The sequence below is a fragment of the Carassius gibelio genome, chromosome A3, assembly GCF_023724105.1.
Source record: "Carassius gibelio isolate Cgi1373 ecotype wild population from Czech Republic chromosome A3, carGib1.2-hapl.c, whole genome shotgun sequence".
In the NCBI taxonomy this organism is placed as follows: Eukaryota; Metazoa; Chordata; class Actinopteri; order Cypriniformes; family Cyprinidae; genus Carassius; species Carassius gibelio.
Window position 1 is genome coordinate 8790763 of NC_068373.1, and position 15799 is coordinate 8806561.

Below are 15799 nucleotides of genomic sequence, written 5' to 3' on the forward strand. Positions count from 1 at the left end.
GTATAATGAATTATATATATATATATATATATATATATATATATATATATATATATATATATATATATATATATATAATATAATTGACCGACAGCACTTTGAATTAAATGTAGTCTACCCATGGCAGACAACTGCAAACAAAAGTGGAACACACCAGTCCTCCCTCACATAAACTGACAATAAACTTTATTTATCTGAATCCAAGGAGAAACAATTGATATCCTTAACACAGATAAAATGATACCCTTCACATTTTCTCTTAAATGTTTATCATTAAAATAAAAGTGTAACAGTAATTGTGAAGAAAATACTTCAGAGTGGAAGTAAGCAATGCCATAGAAACCATTTAAATTTAAAATAAATAAATTGTAGTGTTCAGCTGTATACCAAAGTTTCTACAAGTACCAGTAACCATCTTTTCAATATATTTTTTTTGCCAAGCATCTCCTAGTGACCGCAAAACTGTGAAAAATATAAAGTTATGTGAAGCATCTAATCATAACATGAAATCATACTCTGACCCACTGTTGTGAATATTAAGGTGAGGTCCTTGCTAAAACCCAGCCCTACTGAACCAATGATGAAACAGGTGTGTATGTGTATATATATATATATATATATATATATATATATATATATATATATATATATATATATATATATATATAAACATGTAGACTCAATTCAGTACAATATAACTTTATTGGTCCCCACACAAGTCCTGTATAAAGGAGAACACATTGATGGTGCCAACAAACAACAATAATAAATAAAAATGGGGTGAATGAAAATAACAAAAAGATCACAATTTTCTTCTTACGTGTGAAGTGTGGTCATTACAATAAATTTGCAGCATATGTATGTATTGTGTGTGTGTGTTTGTATGGATGGGTTGGGGGCCGTCAACACAGAAAAAACAACCCAAACAAGTAACAAGATACATCTTCAGGGTGTTTGCATGGTGTCTTGACCCTGGCAGTGAACGCACATGTTCTTTTTAAAGCCACATGCTGTGTGTGACCATGATTGGCACACTGTGCACTGAGACCATGAATGCCACTTCTTTCTTGCATTCTTCTTCTTATCATAAAAATGGATGCGGCAGACACAGCACAAATTGCCTCCATCTACCAAAGAAAAAACACAAATATTTTGAAAGTCAAGCCAGTTAGTTTAAATCATACTCATCACTATATTTAAAGCAACATCTCAAAGGCAGCTTGTTCATTTTTAACTTTTGCCAAAGGAATATGTGGGTATTGTACATCAATTCATCTCAGATCTTTAGGAAAACTCTGGGTTTTTCATTTCAGAAATGGATGTAAATCAAACCTGAAACAGAGGGGTAACTACATTTTAATTTAACAAATCTCATGACCATTTTTTTCTTCAGCTGCTTCAAGTTTGATATGGTGGTATGAGTCTTTGACAATTTCTTCAATGTGAGAATATTTGATGTTGATAGCCTTGTAAACAAAAATCAGCTGGAATACTTTTTTGTAACAAACTCATTTGAAATTATGATAAAAACTAGAGATAAACAATCCAGTTGTCTAACACAATGTTCTGCACACACCACAATTGCTGTTGATCATCCTTCCATCTAATACTTTAAGAATACCACTAATGCTTAGCAAATGAATCCTGTTTCCAAACCTCTAACTTCAGCTTCTTTAAGTGCATTGTAATTTGGGCATCCCTCATCTCAGGGTTTAGGTCCTGCGCCTGCCCATATGCCCTCAGTGCTGCTGCCTCTTGAATGTATTTCTGCTTTGCATCTTCCCCCAATGTGGCGCACCTGCCCTTAATATCATTCATTGTGCCTGAAGAAAAAATAGATGCACAGAAAACTTAACGCATTAGTCAGCATCTCCTTTTAAAGTAAATTCATACAACGACAATCAGTACTTGGGTTGTGAAAACCATTTATCTGTAACAACTCTGTAAAAACAAGATAACGTGTAAAGTAGATGACCTGATGATTCTTTTCAATACACTCAGCATTCTTAAACTGATGAATGCAATTTGTGTGAGTGAAGTACTTCCCAAATACTATCATGAAAATCTGTTTCATGACGCTTCATGTATATATAGATAGATAGATAGATATATAGATAGATAGATAGATAGATAGATAGATAGATAAATTATATAAATATATACACAGCTAGCAAGCTTTAGAGAGAGTGAGAGAGAAAGAGAGAGACAGACAGATAGACACAGACAGACAGCTAAATATATATATATATATATATATATATATATATATGTATGTATATATATATATTTATATATATAGAGAGAGAGATAGATAGATAGATAGATAGATAGATAGATAGATAGATAGATAAATTATATAAATATATACACAGCTAGCTAGCTAGTATAGAGAGAAAGAGAGAGACAGACAGACAGACAGACAGACAGACAGATAGATAGATAGATAGATAGATCCAAACCCACAGAACTTTATTTTACACTCTAGTCAAGATCCCAAGGTTTCCAAACAGCCGTAAAATACGTCTTGTGTTTAATATTTCTCTCAAGTCGATATGGGTTATATTAGTCCTATGATCCGGCTTCAGTGAGGAGTTATCGAGCATACACAATAGCCTGTAAGAGTGTAAAAAGTCATTTTGACAGTTTAACTAGAAACTAAATTCCCCCATTAGCTTCAGACGTAAATACACACTCATATTAGCAACGTTAATGCTCACATAAAGCATCCAACGTTAACATAACAACACGCTAATAACGTAATATGATCTAGCGATAACGTTTGCAGACACATCGCAATACGGTTATCTCATGTCAACAATCATGACACGCAATACGAGTGTATGTATTGTTTTCCATTACAGTTTAAATGCTCAGTTTTATAATTTTAATAGTCTTACCTGAAAATATTAAGCAGGAAATATCGCAACGTTCCCGCATTCGTCCGGTAGACTTCCGATTACCGGTGAGCAGGAATTCTGGGATTGGATCTGGAGTCTTCTCTTGTATATTTGTGGGTGATCAACCATTTGGATGGATGATCACGGCCTTCTGAGCCTACTAGTAGGTGCAGGAGGCCCCTCCTGGCCCATTTCTATGGGCTGATAACTGCTGATAACGCCCCATTCAATCGAGTGATAACGTTCGAATCGGGTGATTAAAGGGATTATTAAAAGGAATACATATCTGCTGTATCAAGTTCACGGCGACATCTTGTGGCTTTTGGTGAACTGAACTTCCTCAACAAGATCTCACTATTAGGCCTAGAAAACACGACATTCAATTTGAAATCACGCCTCTAATGAAATTAATTTTAGCGTTTGTATTTTTGCAATTATTGAAAAATATTGACAAAATAATAGTGGAGTTTGTTGACATACATTAAACACCTTAATCCTAATAGATTTCTTTCATTAGAGATCTTTAAAAATAGAAATAGCCTACAGAATTGATTAATTATTATTCGCTATACGACACTTATACGGTGGCGTATTATTCTTAATAATAAAATGTATAAAATATAACATATAATGTTAATATTATGTTATTTTATGTATAATAAATTATATATTAGAAATAAGTTTGAAACAGAGTGAATATCTGAGCTACGACGAATGATTTTTATTTAAGATGAACAAAATATGCCGACATGCGGTTTAAAATATTATATATATCGGTTTACCATTTATTTTAGACTTTGCTTACAGGCACGCAGTCTGTAATTTATCCCCGATTAAAAAAGGCTTTCCGATTTTTATAAAAAAATAATTGTTAATTAAATGATACACAAAATATAAGGCCAGGTAGAAATGATGTACAAGCATGAAAATGATTAACTTTTAATCATTATGCGTGAGCAACATGTTTTGAATCAATTCTACATAGATAAATTACACTTTTATTTTCGCATTGACTCTCTGCAAAAATACTGAACACTTATTTACTCTCCACCGTTAATTAAACGGGTTAACATCGTTTAATTTTATTAAAATGTTTATTTTCATCACTTAAACAGGCTTCGAGCTCACTGAAGTATTCCGCAAGTTTAGAAATTATTTGTACGACATCAATTTCGTTTTTGAAATGGCAAAAGAATCGTAAAGCAGTTTTATATTGAAATTTTAACATCCACATCAATTATAAGTTCAATAGAAAAACGAAAAGTAACGAAATACGATTCTAAAGCCTACATAATTGTGCCTTAAATATTTAGGCCTAAACTGAGCCTATACGGGTTTGAATGTTACTGCAGCATTTCCCTTCACTCTTTTTAAAGGGTGTGCTTTCATAGAAACTACTGTTTGGACCTTCAAATATATACAAAATCTAACCAGAAAAATACCAGAAGTTCATAAAAGAGGGACTTACAATATATCCCTTAAAAAGGTGCATTAAGTTGAAACGTTAATATGCGTTTACAGCCTCTAAAACCTACATTCATAATAAAGCTGAAGAAGGCAACCAAAAGAAAGAACCAACTGGTATACGTTACATAAAATCTGGGTAATAGAAAAATAAACTTCATTTTCATAGAAAATGCAAATGTAGGCCAAACATAAACTATATACTTTTTTTTTTTTTTTGCATTTTGTGCATGATCGCAAGACTTTACATTTATAAACTAGAAATGATATAGAAATGTAGGTGGTTTCTAATTTGATTACAATATTGTATAGACATACAGTAACTAAAATCACATCATCTGTTTTCTTTGAAGAAACCTTTGTCCGTTGAACTCTCTTTTATGGTTACAGTCAAAGAGTTACTTGTTACGTCAGTAACAACTATTTTCTCCATATTCTTCAAACAAGGCAACCAGGACTGATCAGTTTCGTCTATAAAACTCAGAGACAACTGCTCTCTGGTTTGATCGGTGGATCGAAATAGATTGCTTTTGGGAGGATGTTTCATTTTGGAGTGCTTTATGGCACCACTTGGGCTGTCCTTCTGTCGAGGTCCCAAAACACCAAGCCCAGCTTTTAAGATGGTGCCACCATGTGTGAACTTTACATCACTTGACCTGCTTCCCATTTGCTTTTGAACGTGGCTGGATTCTGCTTGAAACTTCTTGGTTAATTGGGTGACATCACAGTTCGAAGTCTCTCCCAATCTCTCAGATTTGGAAGGTCGATAAGATAATGGTTCATCTGCCTTTCTTTTAACCCCTTCGGTGGATGAACCTCCTGGACGCAACTTTGGCTTTGGTCCTCGCTTTTTTGGTGAGCTGGCAAAATCCAGCGGGCGTTGTACCAGCATCTCATGCATCAGTGGGTCTCTCTCAGGGTCCGGTGGACGCACACGGACACTTTCGCCTCTGTTGATGGTGCTCGGAGGAAAAATCGTTGGCACGACTGTCCGCAGTCCCTCACGTGCTCTGGGTGTCACAACCGGTTCGGCTACCGGGAATGACACATGCAAATCTCGAGACATTTCCTGTCTGAACTCAAAGTTTTTGCCTTTTGCTTTAGCTTTTGCCTATAAAAAAAAAAAAGTACAGCAACATGATATCACGGTTTCAATGCATTAAACTGCAAGAGAACAAGTAAAAATCAATGCACTAAAAAGAAAGCCAAAAAAAAAAAAAACCTTAGAAAAATTAAACATGCAAGTTCACTAAAAAAATAGTTTTAAGTAATATATAATTATTTCACCTTCATTAAAAAAGTTTCTGGTTTAGGGCCTCTCTTTTTTGGCCCATACATCTCCCTCTCACGCTCTCTGAAAATAAAAAAAATTAAGAAAACAAGGCTGAGAAAGCCATTTTAAAACGGCAAAAATATTTAATCGGTCTACTGCGATTAAAGAAATAACGAAGAAACGTTTACCTTTCTTCAAAAGCAGCGAAAAGACGCTCATCCAGAATATTCTCCTCGGGTTCCCAGGTGCTGTATCTGCACCAATAATTGCATGTTCAATTATCCGCACACAAGAACGTCCAAAATCATGTTTACACAGTTAACTTTTTACACATTTATTACTAATAGGTGCATTTTGCATCACTTATTTCAAGAGATTTTGTATGTGCATGTATAATATTTATTGCTACATATATAAACGGATACATATTCTGTATATTCGTGTCTTTTCCAGCTAATAATGCTTTTGAACGTTGCATCTCGACTGCCTCCCATCACTGGCCTTGTCAGCTAACGTTCACCGGAGCCCCGTTACACAGTCCCCGCTTCAGCCGTGCTAACACTCAGCGAGCTCGGGGAGCCCGAAACCGTTCCTTCCGTTGCAACACCTGCCGTTAACGTGTCATTACCACTCACTTTTGAGACCAGCCCTTCCATTTGACCAGATACTCCATCCGACCCTGCGGGCAAAAGCAAAGGGAGACTCAAATTAGCAAGCTAACGCTGCTAGGCTAACCTATCGCGTTTAACATGTCACTTGAGCGGGCATTAACAAATAACCAGACGCCTCTGTAACAGTGCAGAGGCCCCGACGAGCAGGCTGGGAAGACTTACTCTCCTAATGCGCCGTTTAATGATGGATTCGGCGGCGAAGACCCGCTCCCCGACGGCTGAGAGCTCCATATTTACTTCTACCTCGCAGCAATTTTTTTTCACCTCAGCCCTCTCCCTGAATAATCCTCGATAGCCCATAATAGTCTCTCAGCGGAGACGTCATCACGTTCTAAACGGTTACCATGGCACCTGCTGTGTGATTGGAGCTGGAGTCGGGGAGGAGGAGTCAAACGCGCCTGAACTAGAGGACGCGCGTGCACGTGGAAGTGTCATTTATGAGTGCTGTTTGGGAAACAAATATGTAGTGTTTATTTCAAATACTAGTCTAGAGTGACTGCAGTCAGGGCGTTTTGATGAGTCCCGTATTAGTCGCATGTTTACGGAAATTTATTGGGACTTTCCTTTGCGTCAAGATTCGGCATTCTTTAATTTAAACCTGCACGAAACGCAAATCTGTGCCTCCATATATTCCCCTCCACGACATGACATCCCAAATTACAGAAAAAAAGTTTAAATTCAATACAGATAACGAAATAATAATAATAGTAAAATAAAAAATAAAATACGTAAATAGGCTAGCCTACATAACGATTTTGGGGCTGGTCATAAATCCACTTTTAGGCTATAAATCAACTTTATAAATGATAATTCCAAAGATATATGGATAGCCTAGGCCTATCGTATCGATATTTTACCCTCCCCGATGCGACTCTCCCCATTAAGGCAAGATAAATCTAGTAAGGCTAAGTGTTAGCCTACTGGAGCGTAATTTTGCAATATTGTGCAAATCATAAACCAAAACGCTCTTAGCATTCTTAAACGATTTTAGGATTTTAAAGATGAAGATGAAAAGATTAAAAAAATAGTATCTTTCTTTCTTTCTCAAGAAATTGATAAATAATGAGAATTAGCCTATTTTAAAACAAAAAATCTGCTTCGGACAAAAAACACATTTTCTTGTAGCCCAGTTTATTATTTTTTATGAAGTCAGTCGTTTGACTGTCAAGTCATATTAAAAAAATATTCTGTCAATAGCCTGTTTTTTTCTGTTATGAAATTATATTTTACTGTCGTGTGGAATTTTAATTCTAAATTGCCCTCAGCTTTGAAATGGAAATGACCCGCTCTCTGATATACAGCAACTAATCTTTTATTTGAATTATTTGATTTGAAAGATTAATTCGATTTTTGTCCAAATCATTCGATGCAACGGATAATAACAAATTTAGGAAATTATCTTGTTTTATTTAACGCCATGTTTTGTTATTTGTTTCGATTCAATGAATTAAAATTAATCTAAAAAAATCCTCGTTACTTATTAGCTACTATTATTATTAAAAAAAAATCTAATTCTTTACCCGTTTTATCGAGAAAAAAATATCATAGCCTATTTTATGACGATAAGAAATCTCAGAAATTCAGTCAAAAAGAGCGACAATTTGTTCACTTAAATTGAATAGTAGGCTAAATTAATAGCTGTTTTTTTAGTGTCTGTGCTAATTCAAATAATCCATCGTTGTTTTAAACAGTACAAATATTCAGATTCATAAATAAAACAGTCGAAACGGAGGCAATATATATATATATATATATATATATATATATATATATATATATATATATATATATATATATATATATATTAGCCTTAGTCCCGAAGTGTTTTTTTAATCCAGCTGACATACAACATATTTAAAAAATATTTTATCTTCTGATAACCTAAATTAAATTCAAGCTAGAGAGAGAGAGAGAGAGAGAGAGAAGTTAGGAGGAATATGATAGTAATTTCTTTATTCATTTAATTTAAAATTGTTACTTTGAGCAAATTTTCTTTTTTACATTTCATGTTTACATATGGAAAACAGGTCACATAGCCTATAATATAATATAATATAATATAATATAATATAATATAATATAATATAATATAATATAATATAATATAATATAATAGTAAAGCAGAACATTTATGAACCTCCTCTCTCATTGATGTATAAATAAATGTATTATTATATCTTAAATATTATTTAATACAAAATTATAATACCAACATCTACATCTAACACTGGGACAGCTCATTATAATATATGGATCCATGCCACTTTTCCTGATCATATATAAATAGGAAAATGTGTTATTTTTTTAAGATCTTCTTGACAAACAGTAGATGGATTTAGCTGACTCACACAGAGAGATGACCTACATATATTTTACTTTAATACAAGGACTATGTATAGTAAAACAAATAACTTTCCATGAATTGTTTATAGGAGCCTAATCAGGGCAGCAGGATGATGTTGTTGTTTTCTGGTCAATATAAGACAGATATGGTGCTTTATTAACATGGTCCTGCACCTAGGAGGCAGCATTGCTAAATTGCTCTAATTTATTAGAGTCTCTAAAATATAAGGAAACATTTAAATTGATCAAATACACTCACTGTTCACTTTATTAGGTACACCTTGCTAGTACTGGGTTGGACCCTTTTTTACCTTCAGAACTGTCTTAATTCTTCATGGTATAGATTCAACAAGGTGTTGGAAATATTCCTCAGAGATTTTGGTCCATATCGACATGAAAGCATCACCCAGTTGCTGCAGATTTGTCGGCTGCAGATCCATGATGTGAATCTCTTGTTCCTCCACATCTCCAAGCTGCTCTATTGGATTGAGATCTGGTGACTGTCGAGGCCATTTGAGTAAAGTGAACACATTGTCTATACTCAGACCAGCCCGTCTGTCACTAACAACCATTCCACATTCAAAATCACTTAAATCCCCTTTCTACCCCATTCTTGTGCTCGGTTTGAACTTCAGCAAGTCGTTTTCACCACATTTAGATGCCTTGAGATCCTGCCATGTGATTGGCTGATTAGCAATTTGTGTGACCAAGCAATTGAACAGGTGTACCTAATAAAGTGTCCGGTCAGTGTATATTTTCTCAAGAGACAGTTAATCAGAAAAAATGGAATAAAAAAAAATATCAATGACACATTATAAAACAAATCATTCACGTTTATTTTTTTTTTTTTTACAGTTTAATATTGATTTAGGAAGCATCTTCAAACTGAAAATTCAAAGTTTACATGCCATTATGAATATAAATGGCCTTACACAGTTAGGCAAAACTGTGTAATTTGTACATTACATACTGTACATTACATTGCATTGACTGTAAATTAATTCCAATACATACAAAATCTATAATCAATCTTACATGTGCTTTCTGGCCATATATAACAGTTTGCATGTTCTGGTGATCTCTGACCACAGTCATACTGCTGTTACAGATTATTATTACAAGTTATTCTGCAAGGTTAAACAGCCTTTACTGAGTTTTTAAACTGAATTTATTAACAAAAGAGATCCAGGAGATGATAAAGTGCAATTTAAAGGGATAGGTCACCCAAAAATGAAAATTTGATGTTTATCTGCTAACCCCCAGGACATCCAAGATGACTGACACTCCTAATTGAGATTGTAGATAGTGTGTCAATGGTCCATTTGATAGATAGAGGGCAGTAATGCACTTATAAGTCTGCAATCCACTATAAAGCAAGAAGAAGAAGACACCTTATGCACCTGCTGCTTGAGAACGCACTCAGGAAAGTTTTAAAAGTTCGGACATTGCGTGAATACTGTTTAGTTTCTTGCACAGACCAATCGTTTTGTGTCTTTACACATCAGTGTATCGTCTCGAGCTGCAGGGTTTAATTTGGTTTTGTATATGTTCTTTTATTGTATGTTTTAGCCGTGATTCCCATTTACTTCCATTATATGACTAACAGATTGCAACGGTTTGTTTAAAAAAAAAAGAGTCTGTGTTTTACTGAAGAAACAAAGTCACCTACATCTTGAAAATCCTGGGGGTAAGCAGATAAACATCTAATTTTAATTTTTGGGTGAATTATCCCTTTAAACTTCTTACAAAGAGTGAACACCAAACAATCCAGTTGTTTATCTAGCATTGCACAGGAAGACCTCACAGGCCAACAACATCTCGAAATTCAGTCAACTAAAATATATCAGCAAAACATTCTGAAAAAATACTTTTTAAAGGTACATTCATATACAATGTCAACATCAATCTTCAACGAAATCTTCAATTCCAGCAGTGTGCTTTCTCCCACAGGCCGCTATATTTCCTCAGGTAGCATTAAAATTCAAAAGCTTTATAAACAATATTACACACACTATACACTGATGGGATTTTATATGCCAACCAAAATGCCAACCATCTCAGTTTTATGCATTAGAAAACAAACATCTAAACAAACTCTCTCTCTCTCTCTCTCTCTATATATATATAGGTTTAACGTCTTGCTTAAACGTCTCCACATTATCAGGAATGGTTATGATTAGTGCATCTGACATGAATCAACTTTGAGCTGGTTCAAATGAACAAATTACAGTCCAGTGAATTGTAGTCATTATCCATGAACGTATTCCTTAAAGGTCACGGTTACGCAGTTCGTAGTGATATCAGTGATGATAACGTTACCCACAAATGGTTTAAAATGGTTGTTTGTATTCTCCACTTGCACTGAGCTTCCTGAAACCTTCTCCGCTGTGGGAAACTGTTTAAGAGTTTTGGTTGGACCACAGCTCAGGTCAATAGGCTCTTCAGGACTGGTGTCGCTTAAGTCATAACTGTAGGCTCTGCTGGCAAGGCAGCCTTTGTAATGCAGGTCTATAGGTTCTCTCTGAGGGGATGAAAGCATGGTGTTTGGTGCATGTATAATCCTGGAGCTGATGAACTGCTTACAGTTTCTCACGTCCTCAATGGGTTCTGAGAGGTTCCTCTTGCAGTGATTGAGTTTGGTGTCCATGTGGGATGGGGGGGCCTTCTCTGCTTCCATGGGAGAAAAGTTTGGTTGGTTTGAATGGACTGTATGTTCAGTCTCTGTAGAAGTAGCTTTTGGAAGTTCAGCCTTTTTGATGGAGTTTTCATGAACGCATTCACTAGAAGAAGAAAATGTGTCAGTGTTCTCAGCAGTGCCATTCTCACGGCCTTCTGAAGTTTCACCATCAGAAAGATTGTCCTTATTATTCAGTGTAGATTCCTCATTGTGCTGCGTTTCCACTTGAGAAACATCCTTGTTTTTTACTTTAGATGAATGCACACCTTTGTCCATGTATTTGCTCATTACTATCACAATTCGTCCGTTTTTGTTTTTGTTCTTGATTATTTTCATCTTGCTTCTGATGCCGTTAGGAAGAGCAAACTCTTTGGTGTTCGTCTTAAGTGCCCGCTCCGCTTTGTCAGCATTATCCGGCAGGCTCTTGAGCTCGATAGACAGATCTTTCACTTTACTCAGGCAGCTGGTATCTTTGTTCCTAATCCACTTCTGTTGCAATGCTGGAGGGAGGTTCCAAACTTTGCTGGAAGGGTCTTGAACCCTGACCTCATTGGGTGCCATGAGTGGGGTGTCGTACATCTTGGGGTCCGGCTGGTAGTGATGATGTTTCTTGCTGTTCAGCTGGTAGAAGTGCTTCTTTTTCCCACTCACATTTTGTTCTATAGAGATCTCCCTGCAGCTGGGCTGGTACTGGTGGTGTTTTTTGCTGTTCAGCTGGTAGTGCTGCGGCCGTGAGCAGTGGAGCTGGAGGGGCTCCACTTTGGGCTGGTTTTCCTCATCCAATGATGTGTCCTGAAGACCACCCAGGATGCTTGATCTACGAGCAAATGCAGGAAGCTGGTACAAAGAGAGAATATGTGTTGACAAAAAAATATTGCCAGCTGATGCACTGCAATTGGAAAAACTGCAATTGGAATAACAAAATACCTGGACAAGAGGGTTTTTGGGTTTAGGCCCTCTTTTGCGATATCCCACCATTTGCTCCTGCCTTTCTCTGAAAACAATGCATAAAATATATACATAAATTCACTATTTTTAACACAACACACTGGATATTCAACTTACGGTTGGGTTTGAGAAAAAGTAAAACTGCAGTGTTAAAATGCTTAATTCATTAACCCATTCATGTGTAATAGAACCAATATCCTCATTCACTCTTGAAATTAACCGTTCTTTATTACAGTTCCATTAAGAACTTTAAAATCCATGGAAGCTTTCCATTGTACAAAAGGTTCTCTACTTTATTAAAATGTCCTTCACACCAAGAAAATGGTTATTTAGGAATTTTCAAGGAAATGTTGTTTGGGGAACCCTAAATGGTTCTTTTGTGGCACTGCTGTGAAAAACTTTTGGAACATTTAATTTCAAGAGTGTACTTATCAACATTAGTGCAACATTCAGATCACAAGCCACAGTCGAGTCGATCCCTTTGATCAGCAGGTTACACAAGACAAGAGCACAGTGAGTAACATGACACTCTCAGTCTTCTAGTGCAGCTTAACCACTGAATGCAACTCCAGAAACATCTTGCGAAAACTGCTATCTAAACTTAACAAGTCTTTTCCTTGAGTTTCTGGAATGCTTTGATACTCATATTTTTATCTTCAGAACAGAACAGTGCACACAGAAAGGGGTGTGTGAACATCACAAAACCACTGACAGCAGATTAGATCATAGACATGAGTGCATTCATAGGGGTATGCCAGAGAACACTGCTACTGATGTATTTTTCATATAGGAATGTATGATATTATTTGATCCAAGTTGTTCTAAAGCTTAGTTATTTTCAGTGCTGATATCAAACTTGCTCACTCAAGACAATATTAAGTTTTATTTTCTTCTGAAATGTATATTATCAATAAATGTTTCTGATTACAGAAGTTTCATTCATATATATGTCACCACCAAGCCCCTTTGAAAGTTTAATGTGGTTAATGGGGCCTCCAGAGGGTTATGGCCCCCTGGTTTGAGAACCACTACCCTTACAGGAAGAAAATTAAATCTTTATTTGGTCAATATACAATGGCACATTCATTTTGTAGGACTAGCACTGGTGATAACAATGGGGTGTTTCCAAAACTGGATAAAAGGCAAACATCAAGAGAGTCTTTGTAGCAGTCAGACCTGACCCGTGGGGCTACCATTAATCCTATGCTGCGCTGTGCAGGGACTTGGCCCCGCCTCCCGTGACCATATATGGTCATTACCACAAGTTCAGTTCTGCGTCCCTCGTCTCACCTGTTTTGGAAAGCCACGAGAAGGCGCGGGTCAAGAATGTTTTCCTCGGGTTCCCATGTGTTATATCTGTAATATTGACGAGAGAATATGAAAATGTAGAAAACCATATGGTAAATTCAACAAGGGTTGCGTAAAATATAGGCTATATATATATTTTTTACAGAGCACTGCGCGAAAAAAAACAACACACATTTGTAGCCTACTGATAATGCAAGCAAATATATATTTGAGCTTATTTTATCACGTAAAGTAAAATGTCATTATGATGACATTCAGTCGCGTAAAATTTGTGATGGAATCCGTGAAAACAGCCCATGCAGCGCACAACCAATGTAGGACTCCGGGCGTTCAAGAACAACATTGCTCGGCATTTACTGTTAATGTGTCTAAAAAATAATGCTTATAAACCAATTAAACACTCACTTGGCTGACCATCCTCGCCACTTCACCAGATACTCGATTCTGCCCTGAAAAACAACGAACACGCGTTGGGGACAGGAACAACAGATATATCCTCCGCACCATTAACGGCACGGTCATTCTAGTTAGCGGCAGTTTTACCTTCCGTAGACGCTTCTTTTCGATGCCCTCCACCGCGAACACATGCTCCCCGACGGCAGGTAGATCCATCCCGTGTCCGCCGCCCGTTTCCAGCGAACGAGCAAAATACAATCTTCGCTGCAACGCTTTGCCGTCTCGCGTTGTGCCACCGCTGTGGCCCAAGATGAATTTGTCCCGCACCCCTCCTCTTCCCCTCTCTCTCTCTCTCTCTCTCTCTCTCTCGTATTTGTCTCCACGTTAAGCGGCGGGCACCGGGAAAAGCTCACTGGTGCTGCTACTACAGAAAATAGTTCATGCAATAATAAGACAAGGCAGGCGCGTGACGTCAGCGCGCGAGGAGGGGAGGTTGAGAACTGTGCCAAATGCAGAATATAAAGCTGTAGTGTGTGTGAGTGTGTGTGTGTTACAGGTTTTTGTACACTGGTGGGGACTTAAACCTGAATACACTCCAACTCATAGGGACTTGTGTCACCGTGGGGACCTAAATTGAGGTCCCCATGGGTTGCAAAGCATCAAACAGAATTAGTTTTTTTTGAGATTGTAGAAATGCAGAAAGTTTCCTGTGGAGGGTAGGTTTAGGTGTAGGGTTGGTGTATAGGGTGATAGAAAATACAGTTTGTACAGTATAAAAACCATTTACGTCTATGGAGAGTCTAAGGATAGTGCACCAGACATAGTGTGTGTGTGTGTGTGTGTGTGTGTGTGTGTGTGTGTCTGTGTCTGTGTGTAACGGTGCTGCTTGCGTTAATTATGAACTTGAAAAATATATATGAATTCAGGTCTCTATCTATCTATCTATCTATCTATCTATCTATCTATCTATCTATCTATCTATCTATCTATCTATCTATCTATCACATTTAGGCTGTAATGCATTTCATACCAAAAGGAATGTATTTTTTTCGATGTATAACGTGTTAGAAACAGGTTGAGATTGTTTCTAAATCTGCATTATATAGGTTACTATTGAAGCAATTCTAGTCCTTTTTCATTTCCAATAAACAATCAATAATAATTAATAACTAAACGTGATGCCAAAATACTCAGGAACCAGAGATTAAACGCCTATATTTACACCTCTGAACATGACATGTAAACGAGTTGTTCTATTAAAGACACCTTACAGGCAAATCAACCACTCGTTTACCCCCAGCAGCGTACATTATTAGCTTAAAGCAAAAACATTGCCGGGAGGAAGCACACAGAGACAAAATACCTGGATGCACCTATAAATCTGTCATGTAAATTAGATCCATTAAAGGCTCCTCAGTTGAACGCCAACATAGCGCATTAATAGCTGAAGGCATTAACACCTATAATGTATTCAGTTTTATAGACTATAATATGATGCAAATTTTCGCACGACTAAGGATTTTAAATGGTAGGTCAGTCCTAAAACGCATTATGTACAGTGCACCAATTATTACACCTTTATCTTTATGATTATTACCAGCGAATAAAATTCAGGCACTAAAGGGTTAAAATGAGGTTGGCGCATCAACAGCCAAGCTAATCTCCATATATGGCCATGAAAAAGAAAGCGCAAATATAGCTGGTTCTTAGGGTTTTATTACGTTCTCTATTTGCACACTGAAATGTTCACACAAAAACACAATATGTCACACATTTTATGGACGAAAATTGTGTTTTGATGAAGAGAAATTGATCCTCGCGC

The 15799-nt window shown here is 36.5% G+C and overlaps 2 protein-coding genes across 2 annotated transcripts; both read right to left on the minus strand.

Annotated features, from left to right (window-relative positions):
• Positions 1–3933: 3933 nt before the first annotated feature.
• Positions 3934–6621, minus strand: LOC127941433 (chromobox protein homolog 8). The gene is made up of 5 exons (XM_052536465.1): positions 6468–6621; positions 6270–6313; positions 5823–5888; positions 5649–5715; positions 3934–5472 (listed from the first exon to the last, which is right to left on the minus strand). Exons 1-5 carry the CDS (start codon positions 6603–6605, stop codon positions 4696–4698), a joined length of 1092 nt encoding a protein of 363 aa, XP_052392425.1. The 5' UTR covers positions 6606–6621; the 3' UTR covers positions 3934–4695.
• Positions 6622–9483: 2862 nt separating this feature from the next.
• LOC127941428 (E3 SUMO-protein ligase CBX4-like) lies at positions 9484–14370 on the minus strand. Its single transcript, XM_052536451.1, has 5 exons — positions 14125–14370; positions 13987–14030; positions 13564–13629; positions 12253–12319; positions 9484–12162 (listed from the first exon to the last, which is right to left on the minus strand). Exons 1-5 carry the CDS (start codon positions 14191–14193, stop codon positions 10897–10899), a joined length of 1512 nt encoding a protein of 503 aa, XP_052392411.1. The 5' UTR covers positions 14194–14370; the 3' UTR covers positions 9484–10896.
• Positions 14371–15799: the final 1429 nt, after the last annotated feature.

What these genes read in the sequence shown, in the direction of transcription:
- LOC127941433 (XM_052536465.1), bottom strand. Translation starts at nt 6,605, where the DNA reads ATGGGCTATCGAGGATTATTCAGGGAGAGGGCTGAGGTGAAAAAAAAT. An exon ending in TTAAACGGCGCATTAGGAGA is followed by an intron (nt 6,314 to 6,467) that starts GTAAGTCTTCCC and finishes TTTTGCCCGCAG; the next exon opens with GGTCGGATGGAGTATCTGGT. An exon ending in TTCGCTGCTTTTGAAGAAAG is followed by an intron (nt 5,716 to 5,822) that starts GTAAACGTTTCT and finishes TTTTATTTTCAG; the next exon opens with AGAGCGTGAGAGGGAGATGT.
- LOC127941428 (XM_052536451.1), bottom strand. Translation starts at nt 14,193, where the DNA reads ATGGATCTACCTGCCGTCGGGGAGCATGTGTTCGCGGTGGAGGGCATC. An exon ending in AAAAGAAGCGTCTACGGAAG is followed by an intron (nt 14,031 to 14,124) that starts GTAAAACTGCCG and finishes GTTGTTTTTCAG; the next exon opens with GGCAGAATCGAGTATCTGGT. An exon ending in CCAAAAACCCTCTTGTCCAG is followed by an intron (nt 12,163 to 12,252) that starts GTATTTTGTTAT and finishes TCTTTGTACCAG; the next exon opens with CTTCCTGCATTTGCTCGTAG.